This window comes from Anarhichas minor, unplaced genomic scaffold (genome assembly GCF_050575085.1).
Source record: "Anarhichas minor isolate MPS153535 unplaced genomic scaffold, ASM5057508v1 ptg000011l, whole genome shotgun sequence".
In the NCBI taxonomy this organism is placed as follows: Eukaryota; Metazoa; Chordata; class Actinopteri; order Perciformes; family Anarhichadidae; genus Anarhichas; species Anarhichas minor.
In genome coordinates, this window is record NW_027466457.1 from 5,169,682 (window position 1) to 5,188,114 (window position 18,433).

An 18,433-nucleotide genomic window follows, 5' to 3' on the forward strand; every position below is an offset into this window, starting at 1 on the left:
CATGCTTTTTTTTTCATTATTGGACAGTGTGGTCTTTCAAGAAGAGCACTCGGTGAGAAAAAGAAGTCCTGAGCGAGATGATGAATCCATAACAGCTCCCGGGGTGTTGCCCCTCAGCTTTCCCCGATCTCTGACCCCTCTGTAGAGGGTAGCAAACTTGGAAGAGATATGTCCTATAAGGATCGATATGTACCATTATTAATCAGGACTATTAGATACATATTACATTTTTTAATATATCACATATTTTTATATACAGAACAGAACAATATACATTGCCTCCAGTCAAGCATCCTGAGGCTAAAAATATAAAAACTAAAACAAGACAACTGAATGATAAATGAGTTCACAAGACTCTCATCCTAGAGGCTTCATTATTCTATTGGCAAATTATTTCCTGCTTTAAAACTTGTTCACCAGAAATGCAATATAACATTCATGTGATTTTAATTATATATATGTTGTTTCCCCAAATTCAATGGCATAAACAAATTAAATACTGGAGGATTCCCCACCCCTTATTAAAACTGATAAAACTGTGTTGATTTATCATAAAACATCTTTAGCTCATAAATTATATTATATGTCCATTAGATTATTTTTTTTTTTTACATTTTACTTACTACCATAATGACATAAATACATTTGTAATTACAGATTTTGAGATTGTTGCCTTAATTGTGTGTATTAGGAATAGATTTGCACTGGCACCAAATTCACTTCTGCACAATAACAAAACTGAAAAACTCAGGTGCCCCCACACGTATGTTCATATCACCAAGCTAAATGGTTTGGGTTTGTGCTTAATATCTTTTCTTATTCTGCACTTTGATTATGATTCAGTCATGTTTTGCATCTGCCCTCCTGTTTCTTTTTTTGTTCAGGATATGTTTGATGTGTGTGCTTGTTTTGATTTTTGTTGCCTCTGCCTGTGACAGATACATTTCTCCTTGGGGATCAATAAAGTGTATCGTCTAATTTCATCTCATCTCATCACCTCCGCTATGTCCTCCTGCAGGAGAACATTAATAACATTAATGATAGATGTGGATGAGTCTGCCTACAGGTAGCCAATATTTAGATCCAATCATACTCAACCATAAGTAGAATGAACAGACAGAGAGATAGAGAGATAGATAGATAGATAGATAGATAGATAGAGAGATAGATAGATAGAGAGACAGACAGACAGACAGACAGACAGACAGACAGACAGACAGACAGGATGGATGAAAGGATGGATGGGTAGGAGCTATATTTAATTGTTCTTCGCGCTATTTCCAATTGACATTATGGCTTTGCAACAAGACACTCCACAAACAAAACTGAGCAACACCGCCCCTCGTTGTTCAGAGCCCGTAACTGCAAATATGCCATGTATAAAAAAAAACAAAATACAATGGGCTTTCTCGGGCGCCGTACATTCGCGGAAGTTGTCAAATATTCTTTAGTGAGAAAGGAATGGGAGATTTCTGTAGATATAACTGAAAGGAGTGTAGCAACAAACGTATTGCTACCATTCCCTTTTATTACAGGATTTTAAAAATGGAAGATGAATGGGAAGAGGAGGTACGACATACCATCAGCGTACTCGCGTTTGTTTCGCGATACCCACATTACCTTCATGTGGCTAGCACGTTAGTTCATTTACTGGGGGCTAGTACCCTGGCGATGTAAATGTTTCACTAAACTACACCGTCTTCATGTTATTGTTTCTCTTTTGTGCTTGTTTGACTGTAATCACAATGTCTCTTTATTTGGGATCACTGTTGTTTTTTTCGCATGTTTAGGAGCAGCTTGTTGTGGTGGAGCTCTCTGGTATCATCAACAATGACTTCCTGACCAAGTGTCGGGGCACATGCAAGATACTGGTGAGTGTCGGATATCAATGCTTTTTTGTTGTTGTGACAGAGAAAAGGTCTGACCACCATGCATCACATCAATAGCAGTGAAGGTCTCTCACTGCAGCTAAATACGTTTTGTCCATGTGGTCCAGGATATCGACAGTGACAAGCCCATGATACAGATGGGACAATATGTGTTTGCAGGGGAATATGAGGGTAAGGAGTCAATCTAAATATCTACAGAGAAAGCATATATAGCTTGTGTAGCTTGACTGACTTGTGCCTGTTGTTAAAATATATTGCACTCTCATTCTTCCCCCTGCTTAAAGCAAGTTGTCACGATGGAAATATGTCAAAAGTCGTTTGAGTAATGACAAACGTCACACTCAAAAGTCTGTTAATCATAGAGTAGAAAGCATACAATAGAAGTTATGAATATACCATATAATATACCATATCCATACCTTTTAATAAGCATGATTAGTCATAGTGGTGCTGACTATTTTTCCTCTACGAAGCAGCTTCCATGAGCTCCTATAATAGATTTGATCATAAAATAATAAACGTTTAACTTTTTACTTGCTATCCTTTGCTCTTCACAGAGGCTTTGGGAACTTGTGTGCTGTTTGAGGAGGCACCACAGAAAGGTAAGGCTTTCTATGTATTCCTCAATGTTTATTGTTGGGTTTCAGCTTCTTTCTTTTTTTTTTTGCCTTATTGTCCATTTTGATATATGTCTGCAGGAAAAGCAGACAGTGTTCCAGAGCTCAAGTACATGTGCCACACCGTGAAAAAACTGATGATGCAACGAATCTTCCTCGTTGAGAAAAAAGAGGGTGCAACCGGCACAGGTCAGCCAGAACCGCTATTCATTTTTATACAATGTATTTTTTCAGGAGAAGCTTGGCCCAACTCATTTTCGATATTATGCTGCTTTACAAAGAATTCCGCTTTGAACAACATTGTTAAAATCCTAAATATGGCTTTTTGTGTTGTCCCAGCAGGAAGTGGTGATAGCGGTGAGCAGATGGACACAGCCTGTCAGTCCAATCAAGAAGAAAATACCAACCAACAGGAAGAAACGGCAGGCGATATGGACAACACAGAGTTGGAAGACTCAGCAGTGGGCTGAGATATAGCGGCTTTGCTATATCGTGACCTCCCGATACCAGTGCAGAGACACCGGGCTGTGAAGGACTACATGTCTAAAACAGACAATTCAAAGACAGTTGGATTCATACAGTTCAGTAATAAAGAAGAGTGACAGTATTAGTGTAAGTCTTGTGGCACAATCCTTTTCCAGAAACATGTAATGCCTCTTCTTCATTGAACCTCAAAAAGAGTGAATTTGATGCGCAACATAAATATAGTTGAATGACGCTTTTACAAACCATCACGTGAATATATTCCTTTATTTCCTATCTCGTTGGGAAAAGCAGTCACAGACAAACCTCAGTTTAGCAGCAGGAAGTCCTGTCATTGTGCTTCGCTGTTTTTTCCACTTATCTTAATGAGCAGAGGGTGAGAAATGTGCTTGATCTGCTCGGTTATAGGAGAGAGTAAGTCATTTATACATTTAAAGAAGTGAAAAGAATACTTCACTTAAAATATGTAGACCCTATTTTTCTGATTTGTGATAAATATGTTGTATCTGCACTTCTGTGACTATTGCTTTATAGTGTTAAAGCCAAAAGAAATAAAGACTTTATTTTTTTTAGTCTGGGTGTTATTGTGTTGTTTTTGTTGATAATGTTTTGTTTGTGTGGAATTTCTGCCACAGAAGTTGTTTTATGAATGAACCAAGTTGTGTTGACTTTGAGGACGTGGCGGTTCTCGGCCAATCCAATCACCGATGCACCCTTGAAGTGGACCAGTGAGCGAGCGACATCGCACTCGCGCTCTCGGCGCCTGATTGGTCGGTCGCGTGGTTTGGCGTTTTAGCACAGGAAGTGCATGGGTGTGTTTCCGAGAGGCGGGACTTAAAATTGCATCGACGAAGTTCCCCGAAGACACCGGTGAGTTCTCTTGATACGTTTACGTTTAAAATACTAAAAAGTAATTCAAATATGTCTCCCATGTAGCTGGTGTTCAGAAAGACGCAATATGGACAATCACCTCGTTGCTCATTTGCCTTCATTGGACCAGTGAAATTGCAGGTTTAGCTGAAAGAATAACGGTACGCTAGGTTAGCCAGTCCAATGTTAACGTCAGTCCTTTGCTTTTTGGATGGTAACGATTAATAATTAAACGTAACGCGTACAAACTGACTCTTAATTCACAAGGGATGGCCAGGGTGAAGGTGTCTAGACGCACTGAAGTCAGACTACTGATGCTGTGTCACACAAGCAGTCAAGTTAGCAGCAGACGTATTTTAGTTAGAAGACAGTTAAAACAGTCAAAGGTTATATTTCTTCCCCTCCGAATACTGCATTACTATTCCTGTTGTTATAATGACAATACCATAATATACAAATGTGGGTTGCTAGAAGGTGATTTGAATATTTTGCTCTTAAAACATGCTTAACCAGAACATAACTTGTATAAATAGGATTTCATTGCATTACATGTTGCATTGGTTTTATCCATGCTAGACGTAGCTGATGATAGATTCAACAAGGTGTGCTGAAACGTCAGTTAATTAATCACAATATGTGTGATGTCATTTCCTGCAACATAAGTGACGTTTAGCAAATAAGGGATTTCATCAGCTTGAACAGATTAGCCTCTCACAGTCTGAGTGTTGGCTTGCGCAGAGTCATACACTGCTAAACTGGGGCAGGGTTGAGTTAAGAGCTATAGTCAGTACTTGCATGACAGGCATGCAATACAAACAAAAGCTGTCAGCAGTAATCATAGCAGTAATTTTTTTGGTGTCTTCTTCTTCTTTCTTTTTTTTACCCCGCGTCCAGACAGCGTCTACACACACGCAGGATGGAGCTGCGACCACTTGTTATGTGTTTTGCTCTCTGTGTGGTTTACGCCACCAGTAAACCCACAGAGAAGAAGGAACGTGTTCACCACGACGAACCCCTCAGCGACAGAGATCACGACGACGTGGAGAACTTTGACTACGACCACGAAGCCTTTCTGGGACAAGAGGAGGCCAAGACCTTTGACCAGCTCACACCAGAGGAGAGCAAGGAGAGGCTCGGGTAAGAATACCTGTCGGGGAAGATTAATGCGAATCTGTTCTTGAAATACTGGGACTCTATAAAGTCACTGCGGTAATGACCTAGTTTTCAACTCAAGGAGCAGTAAAGTTAATTTGCGGTGACACACCACCATATGATGTGAGGGTACAAGCTGATTGTTTGCCACATTTCTTCCATTTACCTGCAGCATGTTAGTGGGACGTATAGATGACGATAAGGATGGCTATGTGACAGTGGAGGAGATGAAGAAGTGGATCAAGCATGCTCAGAAGAGGTGGATCTACGATGATGTGGATCGACAGTGGAAGAGTCATGACCTGAATGGGGACGGATTGGTGTCCTGGGAGGAGTACAAGAACGCCACATATGGATACATTATGGGTACAGCTGCAGACAGTTTTCTTTTTATACGATTTGAAGTATCCCTGAAGTATTCCCTGTGTACTGCATGGACACAGATTTACTTTGCCACACATGCGCACACTATACAAAGTTGTGACGTCTAACTTGCAGATGATCCCGACCCCGACGATGGCTTCAGCTACAGGCAGATGATGGATCGCGATGAGAGGCGATTCAAAATGGCCAACCAAGACAATGACATGAAAGCCAACAAGGAGGAGTTCACAGCCTTCCTTCACCCGGAGGAGTACGACCACATGAAAGACATTGTAGTGCTGGTGAGTGACAAACGCACACGGGTGTTAAACGATGACACTCGCACTGTTTTACTTCCCTTCTTACTGCTCTTTGGTCTCTTTTCTTTCTACAGGAAACTATGGAAGACATTGACAAGAATGGAGATGGTTTAATAGATTTAGACGAGTACATAGGTGAGTTTGAGTTCATTGTCGTATAAGCGCCATCAATTTTTACCTCGTGATTTTAAGGTTGTAATTGGTGCAACCTCAAGACAGATGGAAAATACAAAAATTTAATTATTGGTAAATGTTTGAGCTACCCCTCATGAAATGAGCATCACAACACCACAACACCATCCGTCTGTGCTGCAGGTGACATGTACAACCAGGAGGGAGATTCCTCAGAGCCTGAGTGGGTGAAGACGGAGAGGGAGCAGTTTACTGAATTCAGAGACAAAAACAAAGACGGAAAGATGGACAAGGAGGAGACCAGAGACTGGATCCTGCCCAGTGACTACGACCATGCTGACGCCGAGGCCAAGCATCTGGTCTACGAGTCAGATGCAGACAAAGTATGTGCTGTCAAATCTGTGATATTTCTATTGTGCAAATTAAGATGAGAAAAGATATCTTAGTTATTGTCTGCTCCCAGTTATGGATGTTCAAATCGGAGACATGCTAGATACCCACAGTAACAAATAATAACAACACGAAGTACCTTCATATCTTGGTAACAGTTTAAAAGAAGTAATCTTTGTGTACTGACGCAAATACAAGTCGTATCATGTGTGTTGTTCTCCCTCCATCAGGATGGCCGCCTGACCAAGGCAGAAATCGTGGATAAGTACGATCTGTTCGTGGGCAGTCAGGCAACCGATTTCGGAGAAGCTCTGACTCGACACGACGAGTTCTAACATCCGCCGGCCTCCAAAGACTCTGTGTTCATCTTGTGCACCGCCGTACTCCTCCAACAGTGGACGGAGTATCTCAAACGAGATGAGCTCACCTAGTCCAACGCCATGAACAATAATTTATTTGATTTGTTGAATGTGTCCCATTGTACACACTAACATCACACGCTGAGAGTTTGTCTCAGTTGTGTGTAAGATCGGGATATATCGCCAGCCTGTACTCTGCTTCATCACACTAATCTTCCCTTTCCAAGGTCAGGCGAAGAACAAACAATGTTAGATGACAATTCGTTTTGTTTTTTTTATCTGATAAAATGATTTTATGAAATAGCCATGTTTTGTTATGAAACACTAATAGAACAAGTTTAAGTTTGCAGTATACAGAATAGTTTATCGCACCATTTATTTTTGTGATTCACTGGACTGTGAAGAGTGCATCTCATTTCCAGCCAGTAGAATTTGTTATTCTCGTCTCTCTTATGTTATCGGGCTCAAAACACCAGTTGTTGGTTCATTGTACTTTGTTTTTGTGTCATTGATCATAATGCGGTAATTCCAGAGTATAGGGTAAATATTAAATTCCAGTGACGATGAAGACTATTTGGACCAGTGCAATACAGTATCATCAGAGGTACCACACTGTCTCTACTATAGTTGTCCCCAAAGCATCCACGTGAGCACAAGCTATCGGTCCTACATAAGGGCGGCCTGTGTGTTGGTTGAAGGAATCAAGAATTTATGATTTAGGGATTGATGGATGCTTCGCCCACAAAGCTGCTTCGCTTCTTTCTTTTTTTTTCTCATCACCTCAATAGTGTGTGTGTGCGTGGGAATCTTTGTGTACATATATTACTTGTATTCTTAAATACTGGCCTGCCCTTTTGTTATGTTTTGTTGGATTCAGCTAAGTTGTGTGCCAAGCAAAAAAACTTTGGATTTGTAAGCAGTTAAAAAAAAAAAAAAGGTTTTTCTCTCAAACACTTTCCCCTCCTAAATATGTTTATGCTTGTATTATCCCTAGCACCATTTATAACCACTGTTGAGATTTTTTTTATGGTATACTATAATGTATATGATAATGTTTTTTTACAGGCTCACTGCAGCAACCACCCTTTCACTTGTGACTTTACTGTAAATAAGTTGTGGGTCTGCAAACTGAGCACTCTTAACAATCAGGTCCAGTTTTTGTGATTGAGAAGAATGTTCTCAATAAAAACAAACTAAATTAGAATATTTCGTCTGCCATATTTCTTTGACTTGAAGTACCAGTTGAAGTACCAGCAACACGTCTAAGTCGTTCTTTCGCTTCCCGGCTAAAAAATGTCCAGGTGTTGCTGGATAAAACACGTTGACAAGATCATGTTGCATGTGTAGAGCATAGCTAAGTTACCTAGCTAGGTTGTTGGCGTTTATTGAGCGAGACAAGAGATGTAGCTCACTGAGCGGTTTCACACAAAACTATATGGTACTACAACAAACATAAGACACAGTGCGACTGTCTTGACTTGCAAAACTATAAAGCGAAATAAAGTGCAAAGAACAAGCGAGACTTTTCGGTGTGTAGTCTTTAATTATTTATTTTAACAGTTTTACGACAAACTGTGACTTTCTTGACGTGCAAAGCTATCTTTTAAATTGACAAACATAATTAATGCCACAATAAAAAAAAAATAATAATAATAGACTGTACATTTCTTTTCTCCAAATAAGGTCCCATGGGGGACATCGAAAGGGGACAAAATTACAAGCAGCATTTCTTTAACAATTTGAAAATGAAAACTGCAGTTGAGATTTAATTTCAAAAACTTAACATGCTGTGCCATCACACAACTCCTTTAAATTGCAACTCAACCTCTCAACTTGTTCTCTTTCCTTCACCAGAATTCATTAAGTCATTCAAGGAGAAACAGATTGATTTACCGTTTACAAAATGTTATTTTCTCCTCAGCATTTCCACATTTTTTATTCGACATGCCCTAATAGCATAATCAAGTAGGAGAATTCCAAGTCTAAGTTATTGTAGAACACGAGACCCTTAGAAAATTGTATGGCTGTATGGGTTGTAGCTGCTGCGGTAGTGTGCGCATTACGGTGGTTGGCTGCAAGCAAAAACATACAAATATTCTTTTCTAGATCTGGGAACAAAAAAGATCGACTGCAGGTATCGTTTGACGAGAGAAGTTTTGATACTACCTGGTAATGGGTTATTCAGGTCGATATAGTTGTCTCAGACATCATTCAGTCCTTGTTGATGGTGTGTGGTAATGTGAAGTTCCACTGCTTTGCACAGCTAACGTTAACAGTAAAGAAAGGTATTCTTGCTATGTCAAAGCAAAATAAGAGGTTGTGTTGCTGAGGTGTTGTTGCTGTCTTGTCACAGCGGGTATAATATGCATGGTCTGAAGTTCATTAATGCTAACAAACCAAGCTTGAGCTGTTTACTGTTATTTTGGTCTTACTATGCAGCATTGGTGTAACATAGTGGAGAAGTAGATTTAGCCCAATATTCATCTCTTTGTGTGCTTTAGAGTTTGAACTGAAATACTACTCTACATTTCTGACAACACATAAACTGAAGTAATAACTAGTAGCTATAGCGTTACAGAAAAATCCAAAGGCTTTGTTATGAACAAGTTATACTACAAATATTTGTCATAATGCCTATTTTAATTGCAGTTCACCTGGAAGGTGGTGCTTTGTTAGTTGAAATGATTAGCTAGACTGTACAGCTTTTCCATTTTCATTTTAATATGGTCATGGAACGAACATAAGACTATGTGAAAATGTATCTTTTACTCAAATAACACTGACATGTGGAAAATTGTAATGCTATTGTGAAAGTTTACATTATCATTTTTATAAAGTCCCCTATGGGCTTCCATAGTCATCCATCTTCACCTCACCCCCTTCATTCTCTGTCGTCCACTCCGTCACTCTCAGTTCCTGCAATATTATAGTGACATCACTTCCTAAATGTGATAAAAATGGGATTACAACGAGCCATCACTCTCAGCAGCTCTTCATCAGCTGGATCTAACTCATCATCATCATCATCATCCTCACTGTTCTTGCCTGCATCTTCATCTCCCAGAAAACCATCATCATTGACATCCCCTGCCCGGCAGATGACCTGCATGTTTTCCGAGTTTGCCGATGGCCTCCTGTCCTGAGACGGACTGCCGGCATCTGAAGCCCCACCGGGGTCTTCCGATTGCTCTGTTTGGTCCAGTGATGTGGAAGGTTGGTCTACCTCTGTGCTTAGAGTCGTGGATGTTCGCTCTGGTGTTGCAGGAGGTGTATCAAGGGGAGATGTATCTACGTGTACCAGCTTGGCTTTTAAAGGTGCAAGCTCAGGGGTGGGTGGGGGTGTGCCCGTGTGCTTGGGGAGGGGTGAGGACAGTAAAGGTGAATATGGGGGTGTCTTCACACGAGGTTTGCGGAAAGGTTTGTCTATTTCTGCTGAAGCAATTCGGGTCTGACTGCATGGAACACTGCATTGAGAGGAGGGGCTGGTGACGGGGTCGGCACAGTAGTTTTCTTCTGTAGTTTGTAAATCAGGACAGGTGAACGGTGGAGTGCTGGTGGCGTCAGGGGTTGAAGGGCTAGGACTGGTGTTAGGTAGTGCCTCGGTAGGGTCAAGATATGTATCAGTTGGTGAGCCAGGGTTTTCTTCGGGTGGAGCCATATGTGTGGGGCTCACATCCACAATGGCTGGGTGACAGGGGGGTGAACAAGAGGAGCTTTTGATTGGTGTAGAAACATTATTATTGAAGATCACAGGGCTGAGCGCAGTTTCAGTGGGGATGAAGCTGGTGTCGGGTGCAGCAGCCGTTCTGGGTGGAACGGGTCCTCGGCATGAGGGGAGGTCTTGGTGGGTGTAGATGCCAGGATTGTCTGTGAAGCTGAAGGAAGGGTTGCAGGTTCCATATTCTTCATTGTTGTAGGGTACTTCCTCCGTGTGCGGCATGCTGCTACGGTGACTCTCCTGGAGAGCAACCACAGTGGAAAAAGTAAACCACTATTGTATCGCAGAGAGGAGGTAAGCGAATGATCGCTGTGACGTTTAGAAATTGCCAGGCCTTCTAACAGCCAGGGAGTCTAATCTTTAGTTAATGGGAGTGATAAGATTAATCAGGAGTGATGTGCCTCACATCTTCAAATACTGTATAAACTTCAGCTTGAAGGGATTCCGGACCGTAGAAACAGCAGTTTGACAAGACAATTGTCAAAACAAGGTCCAACCTTTTTGTTGCTTTCAGAAGCTTCCGACCACATCTTGTGGCCTTCATCAACAGATGGATCTGTTCAGTTGTCATGAAGATGGTTTTTATTACAAACGTAGGTCACGTACTGTAACAACTATATCATCTCCTTGTTAACTGAGAAACTCCATCCAGTGATGAAGTCCAGGAGATGTAGTCAAAAGCCTCAGAAACAGCAAATCATTTGGACTTTGGAATAGTTTTGTCAAACTGTATGAACTGTACATTTACCTTAAGTAGGATTCGGACAGTGCAGACATTAACTAATTAGATAACTGTAACTACTCGTGAGATGGAGATCATGACTAGTGTACTATGAAGAGTTATTTAAGGAAAGGGACAGGAAATAAAGGACAAGGATGAATATTAACTTCAGTAGTTAATAATTAACTCACCAGTTGGAACCACCGTAAGCTCTGTGGGAGAAAATACAGTAAAGAATATTTCAGAAACTCACTGACCAACAAATCTTGGTAAATATGAATCTAGATGATAGAGTTTAGGGATCTCACCACATTGGGGTGTTTGCCTTGTGCCACACAGCCTCTTTGCAGTGGGTCCCGCTTTCCCTTTTGTTTCTTCCTCAGCCACATCACCACGGACACGATACATCCAAGTACAGTCATGAACACCATGCTCAGAAACAAGGCATTGCCCAAAGTGCAGCTTATCGGATGCGCATCTCCCAGTGGATTACGAGGGACTGAGGTGTGCACAGATAGACATACAGATACATAGTTTCAGTCTGCAGGCTCATCACAGCAATAAGGAGTGAATGCCATGTAGTGGCATATACACACGGGAAATACTTGCCTACGAATATTTTTGCATCAAAACTATTCATACCCATAAGAGTTTGCACTTTTTCCTTTCAACAAAATGCTCAAAGTGAATTTGAGTTCCCTCTGGTAAACATTTACGCAGGGTGCTGTATATATCTAGGGCTTTGGATTTAGAGTGGATATGCCTTTGTCAAGGCTGAAATGAGTAAAAACATTTGCTGTCTTGGTTCAGACGACGGGAGCGTCTGTGTTGTTGTTTTACTCAAAACAAAGATGACGCATTACAAGCTTCGCCAATTGTTTGAAATCGTATTCACTTCCTGTCTCCTATTGTGCGTGATCATTACATGTGTGCCCCCCCCCCCCCCCCCCCCCCCATCCCCCACCTTGTTTGAAGTGTTGTTAACACACATTGCATAATGTATTTACATATTTATTTCTCTAACATTAGAAAATTACACAGCTTAAAAAAATTGTTAGCAAGGGCGTTCGCAAATGTTGGCTGCCAGATCTTACGAGATTGTGTTCCTGAGACAGAGAAAGGTCTTGAAGAAAGTTTATCTTCTCCTTATTTGTCTTCCTGTAAAATGCCATTTTACTGTCAGAATGTTCTGAAGATATGTGGCTTAAAATTGGGTCCAATATTTACGTTGGTGTTGACTGTGAGTTGACTGTGGAGTGAATGAACCGGTCATAATCTGTGTTTATGTTCACTTCTCCCATTGGAGTTAAAAGTCTCAGGTCTCCTAAATGGGCGGGAAAAGTGGCGAAACCTACTTGGCATGATATACATGATATTCATGTTCTGTGTGAAAGTACTCATGCCACCGGTGTGTAAAAGCCTTGAGAGTGTGTCCTTACTTGATTGTCCTTCAGGCAACACCTCCACCACTACAGTAGCAAAGGTGGCATCTCCCGACTCCTGGTCTCTAGCCGTTACCTGCAAAGTATTTTTTATCACATCTTCAATAACTGTGTCTTCACTTGTTATGAGATTTTGATCAAGGCAAGGCAAGTTTATTTGTATAGCACATTTCAACAACAAAGTAATTCAAAGTGCTTCGCATAAAACCATTAAAAGCATCAAAACATAAGGCAAAAGACTGGCTTCACTGCAGGATGTAGCAGTACGTATAATGTTTTATAAGGTTTGAGTTGTTGCAACCGGACATGTTCAATACATATCAATTCAGTCTTGTCTTTGGTAAGATTAGGGACATGCTGGTTGATTTGAATGTTTTAGCCAATTAACTTACGTCTTGTGTACTTTACACTACTGCTGATCATTTTCCAAAGCACATCAAATGTTTTTCAGTTTATTTCAACGAATCGAATTCCACTTTGATGGATGTAATTATAGTAGATAAACACAATACTTCATAGTTATTTTGTTGTGCATGCCAAAACCTTTGGGTTGTTCCATTTTTTTTCCCCCTTATGCAGTCAGCCTAATGAAGGACTCAGTATCTCAATCGGCATTCATGCAAATTAGGGAATCTTTCAAAACATTTATGGTAATTAAAGCTAAAAATTATATTTGTGAGCTGACATAATGTAAATGTGCGGTTACAATCGCTAGTATTGTGTTTTCAATCAAATCAAGGCTCACCTCTAGAACGTGTTTCTGTCTTGCTTGCAGTTGATTGGTCCTGGCGATCAGAAGACCCTCCTGTGTGATTTGGTACATTTCTGTGTGATTGGATGTAGGACTGAAGGTGAAGTGGATCATGGGATTGAAGCCCTGTTTGTGGAGAAAAAAAGAGGTGATGGGTGATGACATAAATTTAAAATACAGATCTGCTTTGAGCATTTTTGCACTGTGGGTGTGTATGTTATGTGTGTGGAATAGTAGTGTAATGCGTACATGGTTAAAGTCTTGATCATGTACATATAACATCAGTGCTTTGCTGCCATAAGTATTGACCAGAGAGGCAGTGCTCTTTCCAGCAGTTACAAAGCCTTGATATTCAGCCATGTCAAACTCTGGATGAAACTGGTTCACTGCCAGAACTCGGACCAACACTGTAGCAACAGAATACTTCCTGGGGTCGTCGTCCTGATACGCCTGGGTGCAAGACACACAGAAAGACAGAAAACAGATCAGTAAGATTGCTATTGGGAGTGAGAAAGTAGAGTGAATGTCTTTCAAGCCTCCTGTAAACACTGAGTATGTGAGTCTTACCATGACCTGTAGATGCAGCTCTGGAGTTGTGAGTCTGTCTCCAATCACACAAATCAGTTTCACCTCCCCAGTTTCTCTGTCCATCAGGAAATGCCCATCATCGTCTCCTAGCATAAACACAAACACAGTTATCAGCACAGCACATTTTAAACATGAAATTGTGTTGGTGGTCTATGGTACCTGAGAGAATGGCATAGCTGAGTGGAGAGCTAAGTTCTCTGTCTCCATCCACTGCATGAATGGGACCAGGAGAGAAATCCAACACAATGTCCTGCAACATGACACACATTTGTTGGTCATAATCCTTGGTTTTTGATATGCAAAACACAACCACGTTCACTAAACAGCTAACTGTAGTGTCTGTGTTAAGCTTAGCAAGGTCAAGTCAGTGAACATTATATGAACATCATTAATGGACATTCTTGTATAACACAGGTTATGTGTAGTGTGTTTGTGGGGGGGTAGCATCTGACCTCCTCCCCCTCTGTGACATTGACTGTGTACACAGGGCTGGTGCAGATGCGACTGGTCTCATCCTGGAAAAGCAGCTGACAGGGCATAAACTGTGGGTACTGGTCATCTCCATCCAGGATGTTGATGGTGATGTTGGTGCTGGTATTGAAGTGCTCAGCAGTGCTCATTTCCTGAGATAACGACAAGTTCAAATTTCTTTAGAGGATATTACACTTGTCCTGCAAATTTGAAAGAGAACAACAATTAAATATGGCTCATCTTCTTTAACAGCAATTGTCAGGAAAATCAGGGAATCAAATCTTTACTTTATTTTCAGGGAAGGATGATGGATTTCATTTAGATGTACAGTATGTGTGCATGCATTTATTCTAAAACAGTTAAAATTGAGATGTGCATAGCTTACCGAGGCGTGGATGGTGACAGAAAGCAGTGTTTTGGTCTCATAGTCTAGAGGCTTGGACAGGATCACCTCTCCACTGTTGGGGAGATCAACCTTGAAGTACTCTGCATCCGGCTGAAGAACACACACACACAAAGACATTAACAATGGTTATTTTTGTGGTGGTGTTTTTCTATTCGTTTAGAACTCGAGCAGGACTTACTGATGCCTGGTCAATGAAGTAAATGATCTTGTCATTATCTGCATCTGTGACCTGGACAGTAAACACCACAGTGTTCACTGGAGTCAGCTGGAAAACACACAGGTAGAAAGGCAGGCAGAGAAACACTTCAGCACTTTAGTCTCGTATGTTTTGTGTACGCATGCACAGATTTGTTTGCTTGTATTTGTGAAAGTGCCTCACCTCACTGAGGGTAAAAGACCGGACCATGTCTTCTGCAAACACAGGCAAATTATCATTCTCATTGAGAATCTCCACCACGATTCTGTACACACTCTACACCAGCCAAAAAAAAAAGACACATAGAGGTTTGCTCTGTGTAATTTCCTCAAATCCCCTTAAAGTGAGTTTAGGCGTGGCTGAGAGAGCAAACCAGCTGAATAGCAGCCCACTATTCTACTTCTCTACATGTTTCTCTGACCTAACAACACTTTAGAATCGACATGATCTATATTCTTCCTGTCTTTGTGGCTTCCTGGTTGCATTTTCTACAAGCACAGAGAAGAGTAACAATGAGTCCTTCTAGCAGTATGTCTGCCGTACAGACAGCTGCTTGGAAACTTGGCCAGAATTCTTCTTCACCACAATAATCAACTTCTGTTATATATCGAGTGAATTAAGGTGTGTGACTATAGCTTTGAATGTGGGATGAAACACTAAAGAGTTATAGGTAAGATGAAGGTTGACGAAGTGTACCTGAAGTGCGTCGTCCTCATAACATGATAACTCAGCCATTAGGACAGGACCCTGAGCCTGACAGAGAGACAACAACAGAAATGAGGAAACAAAGAAGTCCTTTATTTAATAAAGAAGGGACCCCGAATTGTTGACTATTCAAATATTGGATCTAAGGAGCCTGATTTGGCTGTCAATCTCACAGTCGAATGGTCTCAGTGATAGTAAATGGTAAATGTGGTAACAAAATAACGTTGTTATTCATAAATATCAACATAGCTTTCAAAATCAAATAATATACCTACATGTATTAATCAGAGCAGTCACATAAGAACGTAGAACTATCAGATCACTAGATGCATATATGAACGATTCTCTAAAATCAGGTGGGGGAGGCGCAAAATATTTTTTTGTGTCTCACTCTCCTGTTGACTGTTCTATTTACAACCAAGAGAAGCAAGAAGGGGAAAAAAACGTGACAGTGCTACAGACCGAGCTGCCACTACACAACACACACACATGCAAACATTTTCTGTAGATACATAAAGCTTTAATGAGCATAACCCACATGATTTGTCGATCAGTCGACAAAAGGCAAGACTTAACCAATCAGGAACGACTATGTAAATTGTTAGTCGGGGACATCCCTAATTCGATATAATCAAATATTTTAACACAAATAGTAAATTATGATAACCAAAGGGTAACTTTGTAATGAGACGTTGACACAGAAAAACTCTCTCATACTCAATTCCATATTAAAAGCCTGAGGTGGAAATATTTTCAAGCTGCTTTCAAAAACTGAATCCAGGCTTCAAAGCCGTTTGTATTTGTTGTGTACCAAAGATTTAAGAAATAATAGCGTACACACCTCATATATTCCTTGTTCTTTTTTATATTATTTTTCCTCTCATGATTACAGTCTAAGAAATGCACATCCTCATGTTTTATTAGGTGCACTGAAAAGACAGCATGTCTAGAGGGAGGAATTGATGCTTTTAAACAGACTGTGTTTAATAATATGAATGTTATGGACCATTTTGATCACATGCCAAGGATACTTGATGAGGATTCAATGTTGATACTTTGTAGCTGTATTAAATGGTTTTAAGTCCTGAAATATATATGGTTTAAGGATATAGTGACAGAAGTAGACTGACAGATAGAGAGTGAGATTGTTAATTAATCTGGTTGACCCCTTAGCAGCTGCCATGATGTAAGTCAGCTGGCTACGTAGAGGATGACGGTAAGAGATTGTGTTTGGGCCAAGGACAAGGCTGTATAGCTCAATCTCTGAAAGTTTGCTGTAAACATAGATATCCTCATTGCAGCCCCACAGTATTACAAGCATTTCTTGAGTTACCTCTCGGTCGAGGACCTTGTCAGCTGATGTTTTCAGCCGGATGCTTCCTTCATCCAAGAAGAACCAATCAGCATCTTTTCCAGTCAGGCTCCAGTGAACCCCCTCCATTTTGGTTTCAGCCACGAGTTCAGCGACAACTTCTCCCGAATGGCTGTTTTCTCTGATCGTTGTGAATACATCCTGACCATCCAAACATCCACCCCACCCTGACATTCCTGTGTCAATGCAAACACATGCAGAGTGTAAGAAACCCATTCATTCTGGTCAAGAACCAAACTCCTATACGAACAAACGTGACGTGGCAGTATACCCGTTGCTGTGTGCAGACACAGGAGGACCAGCAGTGAGCCGACTAGAGCCTTGGCCTGAAATATACTCAGTTTCAGTTCAATGAGGACCATCATTGGGCTCAGTAAGGCCTCAGGGACCAGTTTTTCCTGAGGGAAGAGGGAGAAAACACGTTAGTTAAACATGGTCATCCTTTCCCTGTCTAGCCTACGGTAAGAATGAGTGGGCTAGACCTAGCTTTATTCTGTGTCTTGATGACAACACGTCCTAAGAAGCATCAATAGGTTGAGACCTTCTCAACACAAGTACACACACTTGCTCTGTGTAATTTCTTCAAATCCCCTTAAAGTGGGTTTAGGCGTGGCTGAGAGAGCAAACCAGCTGAATAGTAGCCCACTATCCTGCTCCTCTACATGTTTCTCTGACCTAACAACACTTTAGAGTCGACACTATGATTTATATTCTTCTTTCTTTGTGGCTTCCTAGGGGTTGCATTTTCTACAAGCACAGAGAAGAGTAACAATGAGTCCTTCTAGCAGTATATCTGCCGTACAGACAACTGCTTGGACACTTGGCCATATTTCTTTTTCACCACAATAATCAACTCCAGTTATATTTCAAGTGAATTAAGGTGTGTGACTACATGTCTGTCATGCACTGTCGTGTTTGTGCAAGTGTTTGAATGGGGTGGCTGGGGTGAGTGGGCTTTTCAGGATCAGGACTCCTCTGCAAATGCGTAGTAAATAGACACTCAACTGAGGTATCATGGATATGCTGTTCAGTGGACTGACCTGTCAAATCCTCTGCAGCTTGTCTGTCAGTCTCCATAATCTCTTGACTTGTGATGGAAGCAACATCACTGATTCCCAAAGCCCTGAAAAAGCCACGAAACACCACTCAATACAGACAGACTGGGGTTTTTAGTAATAAACAATGTAGACACAACAATAGATAACACCAGCCACACGTACACTAAAAAGTAGACAGCACCTTATGGTGTGTATCCCTGGATCGACAGCAGCTCAGAGGCTAAAGCCTGAGGGTGGGGCTTACCTGGTCAGGGACAAAGACTGAGCCAATCAGATTAAAGATGGCAAGAACCTGATGGTGCGGTCAGACACTGGGGTCACAAGTGAATTTAAGAGATTTATCTGGTACAATGACAATTGACCTTCATAAACAGTTTGTCATGCAATCGAAGTTGAACAGCCATATTGTCCATTCAGCTCTAGGTTTAAG

At 41.0% G+C, this 18,433-nt stretch overlaps 3 protein-coding genes across 5 annotated transcripts; 2 read left to right on the forward strand and 1 right to left on the reverse strand.

The window, feature by feature from the left end:
• Positions 1 to 1,413: 1,413 nt before the first annotated feature.
• On the forward strand, positions 1,414 to 3,561 carry gtf3c6 (general transcription factor IIIC, polypeptide 6, alpha). Of its 2 annotated transcripts, none has more exons than XM_076089884.1 (6): positions 1,414 to 1,569; positions 1,791 to 1,871; positions 1,997 to 2,060; positions 2,447 to 2,491; positions 2,588 to 2,695; positions 2,846 to 3,561. In XM_076089884.1, exons 1-6 carry the CDS (start codon positions 1,546 to 1,548, stop codon positions 2,974 to 2,976), a joined length of 453 nt encoding a protein of 150 aa, XP_075945999.1. In that variant the 5' UTR covers positions 1,414 to 1,545; the 3' UTR covers positions 2,977 to 3,561. The 2 variants fall into 2 exon arrangements, with proteins under 2 accessions (XP_075945999.1, XP_075946000.1); XM_076089885.1 differs by having other exon boundaries at positions 1,417 to 1,569; positions 2,849 to 3,561.
• Positions 3,562 to 3,765: 204 nt separating this feature from the next.
• Positions 3,766 to 7,779, forward strand: calub (calumenin b). 2 transcript variants are annotated; one of them, XM_076088997.1, is made up of 7 exons: positions 3,766 to 3,859; positions 4,754 to 4,996; positions 5,184 to 5,377; positions 5,510 to 5,676; positions 5,769 to 5,829; positions 6,010 to 6,209; positions 6,447 to 7,779. In XM_076088997.1, exons 2-7 carry the CDS (start codon positions 4,776 to 4,778, stop codon positions 6,549 to 6,551), a joined length of 948 nt encoding a protein of 315 aa, XP_075945112.1. In that variant the 5' UTR covers positions 3,766 to 3,859; positions 4,754 to 4,775; the 3' UTR covers positions 6,552 to 7,779. The 2 variants fall into 2 exon arrangements, with proteins under 2 accessions (XP_075945112.1, XP_075945113.1); XM_076088998.1 differs by having other exon boundaries at positions 3,786 to 3,859; positions 4,758 to 4,996.
• A 1,731-nt stretch (positions 7,780 to 9,510) lies between these two features.
• On the reverse strand, positions 9,511 to 17,307 carry LOC142947853 (uncharacterized). Its single transcript, XM_076089724.1, has 15 exons — positions 17,217 to 17,307; positions 16,907 to 17,121; positions 15,565 to 15,621; positions 15,052 to 15,144; positions 14,851 to 14,937; positions 14,652 to 14,762; positions 14,248 to 14,418; positions 13,955 to 14,045; positions 13,775 to 13,881; positions 13,457 to 13,657; positions 13,202 to 13,333; positions 12,454 to 12,532; positions 11,323 to 11,513; positions 11,206 to 11,226; positions 9,511 to 10,533 (listed from the first exon to the last, which is right to left on the reverse strand). Exons 1-15 carry the CDS (start codon positions 17,305 to 17,307, stop codon positions 9,511 to 9,513), a joined length of 2,670 nt encoding a protein of 889 aa, XP_075945839.1.
• Between the last annotated feature and the right edge of the window lie 1,126 nt (positions 17,308 to 18,433).